Source organism: Ovis canadensis, chromosome 8, assembly GCF_042477335.2.
Source record: "Ovis canadensis isolate MfBH-ARS-UI-01 breed Bighorn chromosome 8, ARS-UI_OviCan_v2, whole genome shotgun sequence".
Classification (NCBI taxonomy): domain Eukaryota; kingdom Metazoa; phylum Chordata; class Mammalia; order Artiodactyla; family Bovidae; genus Ovis; species Ovis canadensis.
Genome location: NC_091252.1, coordinates 31,839,716 through 31,851,233, shown reverse-complemented (window position 1 = coordinate 31,851,233; position 11,518 = coordinate 31,839,716). Strand labels below are relative to the sequence as shown.

Here is an 11,518-nt window from a genome sequence, read left to right as displayed (position 1 = left end):
TTTAATTTGTCATTGCCTAGATTGATGATCTTAGGAGTACTGTCTGCTGTGTGTGATGGGAGGCACAAGGTAATTCAATCAGATGTGGGGAGAAGATATTAGAACTTATGCTTATCTTATAAAACTATTTTTAAAAAAATTTCTGTGAATTTATAATTGGATAGTTTATTAAGTTAGTAATATGCATATATAAATAAACAAGCATATTGAGGGTGCATTCCCAAATGTATTTTGTGTGCATAGGATATGTGATCAAAAGTTTAGAGGCCAGTGGCTTAGAAGATGCCTAATGTATAGGTGGTAAATATTGTAAAGAGGTCTGTTGCTGCGAACATTTCATTTTGCTAAGATATTATACTGTTAAGTGTAATTCAACAACTAATATGAAGCCCAGTTTGCTTGGTAATTAACTTTGTTTTTCCCTTCCAAGCCTAAGCTTTTATTAGTGCAACAGAGCTTTTATATATAAAATAGAGAATAATGCTAAACGTTATTAAGAAAGTTAGATTGAACTGTTTCTAGACATAAGTATTTGTAGGTGCACACAGTATTGCTAAAATTAATTTATTGACTGTTTTATAAAGATATTGGTTGATTATACATGTATTTTAGTTGCACAACTATATACATGTGTTAAGAGGTGCAAAGTACTTTTTAAAGCATTGTAAAGTCCTCAGCCCTTTCCATTCTACCTTTAGTTCCACCACTAAAGAAATTTCTCTGTCTTTACCAGTGACCTGATTATCAAGTCTACCTTCCTATGGCACTTGACTTATTGCAGACACTTAAATATTTGCGGGATAAATCGATGAATGAATAAATTGAGTGACTATTTTTTTTTTAGTGTCACTGCAACTGAAATATTTCTTTATCTTTTAAATTCCCTTCTTTTTCATGACTCTTATTTTCTTCTGATCCTTCTATTTATGTTTGGTTTCCTTTGCTTTCCATGGAAATGTGAACATTCTTAAGATTTCTCCTTTGGGCATCTTTCTTTTATAGCTCTAATGCTCTTGAATGATCATTCAATACTCTTTTCCTGAGTTTGACTCATAATTTTTAACCATCTATAAATCAAAACCTTCTGTTTGTGCTCTATGTACTATAAATTTAACACATTTAAGATTAAAGTCACTATACATTATTAGAGTGGCTGCAGTAAACAATAACAAAATTCTAATAAGGGTAGCCAGGATACAGAGCAACAGTAATAGCTAATGAAAATGCAGAGTGGTATACTTACTTTTCAGAATGGCAGTTGTAAAATGTGGAGCATATGCTTGTCCTATTATCCATAGATTCTACTCCTACACATTTACCTGAGAGAAATGAAAACTTATATTTACACAACCTGTACATTGAGTGTTTATAACAGTTTTATTTGTAACTGCCCTAAACTAGAAACCACCTAAATGTCCTTAAGCTAGTGAATCAATAAACTATGGTATATCTGTATAATAGAATATTACTAAACAATAAAGAATGAATTTTGATACATGCCGACAATATGATGACTCACAGATATACTATGTTAAATGAAGGAAGACAATTAAGACTATATACTGTTATAATTTCATTTATGTGAAATTTGGGTAAAGGCAGAGCTATGGAAATCGTGGTTACCAGGTTTTAGGAGTAGGAGAAGGACTAAATAGGAGCAACATGAGGAAGTTCTGGGGGGAATTATGAAGCTGTTCTATATCTTAATTGTGTTGGTTATATGCCTGAGCATTGTGTCAAGTTCGTAGAATTGTGTACTGAGTGATTTTTGCTGTACATAAATGAAAAATAAAATAATTGAATTCATTGTTTTCAACTCAAAAACGAGGAGGCAAAAACACAAAACCACCACGCCAATCCTCCATCTGTATTCCCTGTCTTGGGTTATTTTGTCCTTATTCTGAAAGAGTTCATGCTGAAAACCATGAAATCATCCTCAACTCCTTTTTCTTTCTTAGCACATATTCCTTATGTTCTCTTGGTCTCTAATTCTTATTGAATCAATATCTGAAATGTTTCTGGCATCAGTCTGTCTTCTGTGTTTTTCAGTGCAGCTACTAATTTACTTTAGGTCTTTTATCATCAATGTTTGAAACAACCTTCTCTTTAATTTCTTTATTCTTCTCCTTAGGATCAAGACCAGATTTCTCAGCTAGATTGCAGGAACTATATATTTCAGCCTTACCTACCTTTCTGGTTTTATCTCCTGCCCCTTTTAAAATATATTTTATGTTTATATGTTTTGTATATTTATAAAATGTTTATGTGTTAATTTTTTAAAATATGTATAATAAAACTACTTAAAGTATAGAAACATTTCAGTATTTTAAATGAAATAATTATACTCTAGTACTGAAAATTGGTATTGTAGTCATAACTCAAGTCCTGACCTATGTGGTTTTAGTTCTTTAGGCAGTTCCTTAAGTAAATGAAAGAAGCCAGACACCAATAAATACATCAGGTGTGCTTACTGAAACTTGATGCCATATTTTGTTGAAAATAAGACAATTCATTGCTGATTATTTCTTGATTTTTCCAGAAGCTGTGATTTAGAAGTTTTTTATCCAGCTGTTTCATGATTGTTTCCTGGCTAACAGTTATTTTAAGATGCACCTCACTTATAGAAAGGTTAAAATACCAGGGATAGGAGAGTGCCTCTCCGAATCAGTGAAATTATGATAATGACTTTGTGTTTAGACCAAAATCTATTATTTGTTTGATAGTAAAGTCCTAAAACATTTGATCGTTTTCCTCCAATTTTGATGTGGGAGTGAGAGGATGTATTCATTGTACATAATTTTCAGGATGAGTTTTGTTGGTGTATTTGATCCACGAGCCTGAATTCAGTTGTCCCAGAGTAAACATCTCATGTTATTTTGAAAGTAATATATATCTATTTTCCTCTCCTAATCTTAAGATGCCATGGCTAGTCCTGGGAAAGATAACTATAGAATGAAAAGTTATAAGAATAAAGCCCTAAACCCCCAGGAGATGCGTAGACGAAGAGAAGAAGAAGGAATACAGCTTCGAAAACAAAAAAGAGAAGAACAGGTAGGTGTTATAAAATATTTAATGCTGTTATTGCTAATTTTTAGATAATTTTAAATGAAAAATTTTTTCTAGGAAATTGAATATAAATGTATTTTTATTAGAATCCAATAATATTAGCAAATTCATGAATCGGAACCCTATGCTATTTTTAATCCCTGACAAGAATGCCTTTTCTATTCCATTGATACACCTTTTATGTCAGTATTTCTACCCCAATATTTCTACCCCCAGACATATTTACTCTTGAGCCTATTTGTATCACTTCCACTGAGCGCTGTAAAATTTGCCCCCTAGAAAAACATTAACTCTATTCATTTGTCACTTTGTGGTTTTCATAATCCTTGCCCCTAAGTTAATTATAATCGTTTTCCTGTGCTGCTTATACTGTTCCTCCTGTAGTCTCATCAGGCAGACCTCTTAGCCTTCTCTGTTTGAGCTTTATATATGGAACATAAGGAATAGAAAAATTCATTTAGAAGAATGCATCTCCACATGTTTCATTCCAAGATACACTGAAATTTAGAAGTATTCATAAATAAGTAGAAGGGTATGGTCCTCACATACATAATTAGAACTACTATGTAAAAGGGACTAGCAATGTAGAAAGTAAAAAAAAGCCTGTTTTAGAAATATGATTATCTCCTCTATTTATAGCATCTAACATAGTCTCTACTATATTACAGTAGGTACTTAAGAAAAAAAAGTGTTGAATAAATGAATAGGAAAAGAACTGTGTAGAGACTGAGAAGAGCAGAATTTCATTTAGCTATCAAAAAGATTATGATACCAGATTTTTTTTATCAGTTTTGACTTATGAAATATACCTGTAAATCATGCTCAGTGACTTGACCATGTCCCTTTCTTCCTCTTTTTTTTTTTCTTTATGTTCACTCAGTTATTAAGCATAGGGTCATCTTTCCTGAGAGTTGTTCTTGTTACTTGTTAGTCCGATATCCTGGCTCTGTTAATATATCACATTATCTCACTCATATAACAGATCTGGTTTCCTTCTTAGATATCTCATAATTCAGTGTAGGCATATGTGTTTTTCCAAGTGCTATAAAATATAAATATGTGTTCTGTTTATGATACTGGAAACTGGTTAAAAGACCTGAGATTAAGAATGCCCCAAAGCAGTCTATAGGACAAGAGCTAATCTAGCCCCAGATGTTTAACTTCTCTTGAATAATTTAGTTGTTTATTGTATGGTGATTATGAAATACTAAAATATTCAGAACTTTAAGCGATAAAATGATTGTTTTGTTTTGTTCACTTAAAGAAAAAAATAATTCTATGGACATTTAGTGTTTTATGGAAAACTTAATATATTATTTCTCTTTATTATAGTTATTCAAACGCAGAAATGTCTCTTTGCCCAGAAATGATGAATCTATGTTAGAAAATCCTATCCAGGATCCAGACATCAGTTCCACTGTACCCATTCCAGAGGTAGATATTACAAATGTATTTCAAATTATATTTCTTCAGTATTTCAGAGATGTACTGCAAAATTATTAATTTAAAATATTTAGATAATAATTATATTTTCTGTGTTATAGGAAGAAGTTATTACTTCAGATATGGTTCAGATGATTTTTTCTAATAATGCTGATCAACAGCTAACAGCTACACAGAAATTTAGAAAGCTGCTTTCTAAAGGCAAGAATTATTTTCAGTGTGCTTATTTGATGTTACTTATTTCCTGATGTTACAGGAATTTGTAGTGCAATTTTGTTAGTTTTTTTTAATTTTAAGACACTTTCTTTGCCAGTACGTCTTGATTTTTTCTATGATAATCTCTTTTTTAAAACCATTATACTGTCAAAGTAACACATGTTGATTGTAGAATATCTGCAAATATAGAAGAATTTAAAGAAGCAAAATAGTCCCAAATCAGTCCCATTGCTAAGAGAGTTAGAGATACATATTTATAAATTCTTACAGAAATATTTTTCAGACTTTTTAAAAATGGCAGCATGACAGGAGAGCATGAATGTAAAATAATTTAATCAGATATTTCTTTTTTTCCAAATTTAAAAAAAATTAATTTGTATTTTATATTGGGTGGGAGTAAAAGCATTAATATTATGTATTATCTTGTTGACGTTTTATAACTTTAAGAGCAGTTTAGGCTGTAGTCTGGAATTTACATTTTGAAGGATCCAGACTTTTCATGTAGAACACCAAAACAAAACTTTGTAGTATTTTACTAGCTTTGCAGAAATCTCCCAATTTTTGAAAAAGTTAGGATAGCAAATTTGTAGAAAAAAGAAAAGGAAGAAAGTCTATTCCTTTTTTTTTTTTTTTTTCTTTTGACCACATTGCTTGACTTGTGGGATCTTAGTTCCCAACCATTGAACCTGGGCCACCTGCATTGCAAGTGCACTGGACTGCCAGGGAATCCCAGAAATATCTTTATTTTAAGTTTGCATTTATTTTAAATTTGCATTTAAACTTCTCAGAGGTTTTATTATTCTCATAAGTCCTCACCTATAATGAGAGTTTAATCAAGAATTCTACATAGTTCAGTAGCATTTTTGTAAATAACATCTTGAGAAGATAGGACTTGTCTGGCTGAAAGACATTAGGCAGTTCATGGTTGATAGTGAAAGGGACATCCCTGGAAATTGGAGTATGGTTATGAAGAATTAGAAGGACTGTCACCCTTAGAAGGATTATTATCCTTTGATTGGTGTTTTGAGTATTGGACTGAAATACTCCCATACTGTAAAGGTGACCTGCTAAATAGCCTTTATGAATTTTAAATATTTGTTTAGGAAATATTTTAAAATTTTCTTACTGTTACACTAATGAAAAAGAATTTGCCTTTTTGTGTACTTTTTTTTTTTTTTTGCAGCAAACATTACACTTATGAGAGCATTTGTCTTCTTCAGTTACATCCAGCTAAAGGTTTCAAATCTGGCAGTGAAATCTAGAAAGAGTTATTTTGTGTGTCCTGTTAACTGACACAGGGTCCAGATCATTGTGCTTTTGTATCTGCATAATAGCTTCATTCTTTTTTAATTTTTAGAACCTAATCCACCAATTGATCAAGTTATACAGAAACCAGGAGTGGTGCAGAGATTTGTCAAATTTCTTGAAAGACATGAAAATTGTACATTACAAGTGAGTTCTGTAGTTTATGTTCTTAATTATCTCGTTCCAGAAATGACGTAGGATTAGTTTCTAGTGAAAGCAACTTCTACAGTAGTGAATATATTGTAAGCATTCAGTAAAAATCAGTAGGTGGCGATTAAAGGTGGTGCTACCTGTCTTGCCCTGGTCAAGTTTACAGTGCTAATTTTTTCTAGAAACTATTACTTTCTCTGAAACTATTATCATTAAACAATTTTTTTTGAAAAATATATTTTAAATCATTTGTAATTTTAAGAAAAGTTTTATAGTTGTCAACCTTTAATAACTTTTGCTTTAGAAAATCATAAATCAAAATCTTAACTTTCTTAATGGTTAAATTAATTTTGGCTCCTAACTAAAGTTGTAACTTTTTAGTATAAACTCTTGTACCTCTTAAAACATTTTTATCTGATTGATCAGTTCCTTTTTTTTCTTTTTTAAGAAAGAACAAATCAGTATAAATCTACTTAAAATGTGACCAAAGTTGAGTGTGTCTTAAAGAGTGTTGCTTCTCAGTTATATTGAAAATTTAAAGATGTCTTCCAAATAATTGACTACTAAAAGTATTGAAGTTTACAAATATTTTACTGTTTAAGATTGTTCTTCCTGACTTTCATTCTTATATATATAACCTACACCTACTTTCTCAATGCTCTTATTGGTATTGGAGAACTGTTCCTGATATTTGAATAATTTGAAATTACATCTTAGAATAGTGTTCCACTTAATCTGAGTAATTTGGGAAAGATCCTGTCTCTAGGTGTAAGCGAAGAAATGTGCTGCACTTGTGAATATTATCCATCATGAGCTTTATAAAACATGCTGAGAATGTTTACAATAAGGACAGTCTTATTGTCAATTAAGTGGTAGTGCTATAAGGACTGTTCAGTTCAGTTCAGTCGCTCAGTCGTGTCCGACTCTTTCCGACCCCATGAATAGCAGCACACCAGGCCTCCCTGTCCATCACCATCTACCAGAGTTCACTCAGACTCACGTCCATAGAGTGCGTGATGCCATCCAGGCATCTCATCCTCGGTCGTCCCCTTCTCCTGTTCCCAGTCCCTGCCAGCATAAGAGTCTTTTCCAATGAGTCAACTCTTCGCATGAGGTGGCCAAAGTACTGGAGCTTCAGCTTTAGCATCATTCCTTCCAAAGAAATCCCAGGATTGATCTCCTTCAGAATGGACTGGTTGGATCTCCTTGCAGTCCAAGGGACTCTCAAGAGTCTTCTCCAACACCACAGTTCAAAAGCATCAGTTCTTCGGTGCTCAGCCTTCTTCACAGTCCAACTCTCACATCCATACATGACCACTGGAAAAACCATAGCCTTGACTAGACGGACCTTAGTTGGCAAAGTAATGTCTCTGTTTTTGAATATGCTATCTAGGTTGGTCATAACTTTTCTTCCAAGGAGTAAGCATCTTTAATTTCATGGCTGCAGTCACCATCTGCGGTGATTTTGGAGCCCCCAAAAATAAAGTCTGACACTGTTTCTACTGTTTCCCCGTCTATTTCCCATGAAGTGATGGGACCGGATGCCATGATCTTCATTTTCTGAATGTTGAGCTTTAAGCCAACTTTTTCGCTCTCCTCTTTTACTTTCATCAAGAGGCTTTTTAGCTCCTCTTCACTCTGCCATAACGGTGGTGTCATCTGCATATCTGAGGTTATTGATATTTCTCCCAGCAATCTTGATTCCAGCTTGTGTTTCTTCCAGTCCAGCATTTCTCATGATGTACTCTGCATAGAAGTTAAATAAGCAGGGTGACAACATACAGCCCTGACGTACTCCTTTTGCTATTTGGAACCAGTCTGTTGTTCCATGTCCAGTTCTAACTGTTGCTTCCTGACCTGCATATAGGTTTCTCAAGAGGCAGGTCAGGAGTCTGGTATTCCCATCTCTTTTAGTATTCTGCACAGTTTATTGTGATCGACACAGTCAAAGGCTTTGGCATAGTCAATAAAGCAGAAATAGCTGTTTTTCTGGAACTCTCTTGCTTTTTCGATGATTCAGCGGATGTTGGCAATTTGATCTCTGGTTCCTCTGCCTTTTCTAAAACCAGCTTGAACATCGGGGAATTCACGGTTCACATATTGCTGAAGCCTGGCCTGGAGAATTTTGAGCATTGCTTTACTATTATGTGAGATGAGTGCAGTTGTGCGGTAGTTTGAGCATTCTTTGGCATTGGCTTTCTTTGGGATTGAAATGAAAACTGACCTTTTCCAGTCCTGTGGCCACTGCTGAGTTTTCCAAATGTGCTGGCATATTGAGTGCAGAACTTTCACAGCATCATCTTTCAGGATTTGAAATAGCTCAACTGGAATTCCATCACCTCCACTAGCTTTGTTCATAGTGATACTTTCTAAGGCTCACTTGACTTCGCATTCCAAGATATCTGGCTCTAGATTAGTGATCACATCATCATGATTATCTGGGTTGTGAAGATCTTTTTTGTACAGTTCTTCTGTGTATTCTTGCCACCTCTTCTTAATATCTTCTGCTTCTGTTAGGTCCATACCATTTCTGTCCTTTATCGAGCCTATCTTTACATGAAATGTTCCCTTGGTATCTCTAATTTTCTTGAAGAGATCTCTAGTCTTTCCCATTCTGTTGTTTTCCTCTATTTCTTTGCATTGATCACTGAGCAAGGCTTTCGTATCTCTTCTTGCTATTCTTTGGAACTCTGCATTCAAATGCTTATATCTTTCCTTTTCTCCTTTGTTTTTCACCTCTCTTCTTTTCACAGCTATTTGTAAGGCCTCCCCAGACAGCCATTTTGCTTTTTTGCATTTCTTTTCCTTGGCGATGATCTTGATCCCTGTCTCCTGTACAATGTCATGAACCTCATTCCATAGTTCATCAGGCCTTCTATCTATCAGATCTAGGCCCTTAAATCTATTTCTCACTTCCACTGTATAATCATAAGGGATTTAATTTAGGTCATTCTTGAATGGTCTAGCGGTTTTCCCTACTTTCTTCAATTTGAGTCTGACCTAAAATCTATCTGTCAACTAGAGTCTTTACGTAGTAGTGCTGTAAGGGCTGGGAATCATGGTTTGGTCATTCACTTTATTTGTAAGCTCTGAGTCCAAACTAAAACCTAAGCCTTCTGATAGCAGTTTATTATTTGGCTCTTCAATTCTAAGTGATTGAAAGAAGAAATGAATGGATAAAATTGAATGTTAGTTTAAACAATACATTGTATAAGACATTGTAGTTACAGATTGGTAAGATATTTTTCTCTTTGTAGAAACTCTTCACTCTGTTGGGGAAGACAAACACCTAAATAGATCTGTGATACTATAGTATGCTTAGTGCTAACAGAAAATTATACAAAGTACTTTGAGAGCAGAGAGAACATAACAGCTTATGTTTACAGTGTTACACAGCTAGTCTTAAGAGGGAATGAGAGTTTAACAGGCTGAATAAAAGGAAAAGTAATTTCAGGTTGTGAAAATAGCATGTGTAGAAAGCACACAGTATTCAAGAATGTTGGGGATTTGAGTGTTTATCAATCATTGTGTGTGTGTTAGTCACTCAGTCGTGTCTCTTTGTAATCCTGTGGACTGTAGCCTTCCAGGCTCCTCTGTTCATGGAATTCTCCAGGCGAGAATACTGGAGCGAGTTGACATTTTGACCTCCAATTAATCATTATGCTTGAAACCTAGTGAAATTCAACAGTGTGTTCTTGGGGCAGCTATATGGTGTGTCATATTATCCAAGTTAATATGAAATATGTTGTTCAAACCATAGATCTAACTATACCAAAGAATGCCATACAATTGCACTCATCTCACACACTAGTAAAGTCATGCTCAAAATTCTCCCAACCAGGCTTCAGCAGTACATGAACCGTGAACTTCCAGATGTTCAAGCTGGATTTAGAAAAGGCAAAGGAACCAGTGATCAAATTGCCAACATCTGCTGGATCATCGAAAAAGCAAGAGAGTTCCAGAAAAACATCTATTTCTGCTTTATTGACTATGCCAAAGCCTTTGACTGTGTGGGTCACAATAAACTGTGGAAAATTCTGAAAGAGATGGGAATACCAGACTCCTGACCTGCCTCTTGAGAAACCTGTATGCAGGTCAGGAAGCAACAGTTAGAACTGGACATGGAACAACAGACTGGTTCCAAATAGGAAAAGGAGTATGTCAAGGCTGTATATTGTCACCCTGCTTATTTAATTTATATGCAGAGTACATCATGAGAAACGCTGGGCTAGAGGAAGCACAGGCTGGAATCAAGATTGCCGGGAGAAATATCAATAACCTCAGATATGCAGATGACACCACCCTTATGGCAGAAAGTGAAGAAGAGCTAAAGAGTGTCTTGATGAAAGTGAAAGAGGAGAGTGAAAAAGTTGGCTTAAAGCTCAACATTCAGAAAACGAAGATCATGGAATCCGGTCCCATCACTTCATGGGAAATAGATGGGGAAACAGTGGAAACAGTGGCTGACTTTATTTTTTTGGACTCCAAACTCACTGCAGATGGTGATTGCAGCCATGAAATTAAAAGACACTTGATTCTTGGAAGAAAAGTTATGACCAACCTAGACAGCATATTGCAGAGCAGAGACATTAATTTATCAACAAAGGTCTGTCTAGTCAAGGCTATGGTTTTTCCAGTGGTCATGTATGGATGTGAGAGTTGGACTGTGAAGAAAGCTGAGCACAGAAGAATTGATGCTTTTGAACTGTGGTGTTGGAGAAGACTCTTGGGAGTCCCTTGGACTGCAAGGAGATCTAACCAGTCCATCCTAAAGGAAATCAGTTTTGAATATTCATTGGAAGGACTGATGCTGAAGCTGAAACTCCAATACTTTGGCCACCTGATGCGAAGAGCTGATTCATTTGAAAAGACCCTGATGCTGGGAAAGATTGAGGGCAGGAGGAAAAGGGGATGACAGAGGATGAGATGGTTGGATGGTATCGCCAACTCGATGGACGTGGGTTTGGGTGAACTCCGGGAGTTGGTGATGGACAGGGAGGACTGGTGTACTGCAGTTCATGGAGTCGCAAAGAGTTGGACACGACTGAGTGAATGAACTGAACTGAACTATACTAAGTTCTGTTCTGAGAGTGCATTTATCAGTCCAATAAAGTTACCCTAGGTACCTAACTAATACAATTGGCTATATAGTACTGTACTGTAAAAGGTTTATAATATTTTCCACACAAATAATACATAAAAAACAACCAAAAAATAAAACATTTTTAATCTCATAGTATACTACTACCTTGAAAAGTACAGTAGTGTAGTACAGCAGCTGGCAGGCAGGGGCTGACATGCCAGGCGAGAAGAGTTACTGACTGGAGGAGGGAGAGAA

The 11,518-nt window shown here is 35.0% G+C and overlaps 1 protein-coding gene across 1 annotated transcript in view; it reads left to right on the top strand.

Moving 5' to 3' along the window:
- Window positions 1–11,518, top strand: part of KPNA5 (karyopherin subunit alpha 5) — a 49,237-nt gene that overhangs the window by 2,754 nt on the left and 34,965 nt on the right. Inside the window, exons 2-5 of the mRNA XM_069599185.1 lie at window positions 2,918–3,051; window positions 4,399–4,500; window positions 4,611–4,710; window positions 6,083–6,177. Of these exons, the coding sequence (XP_069455286.1) occupies window positions 2,918–3,051; window positions 4,399–4,500; window positions 4,611–4,710; window positions 6,083–6,177 (431 nt within the window). The remainder of the gene's footprint in view (window positions 1–2,917; window positions 3,052–4,398; window positions 4,501–4,610; window positions 4,711–6,082; window positions 6,178–11,518) is intronic.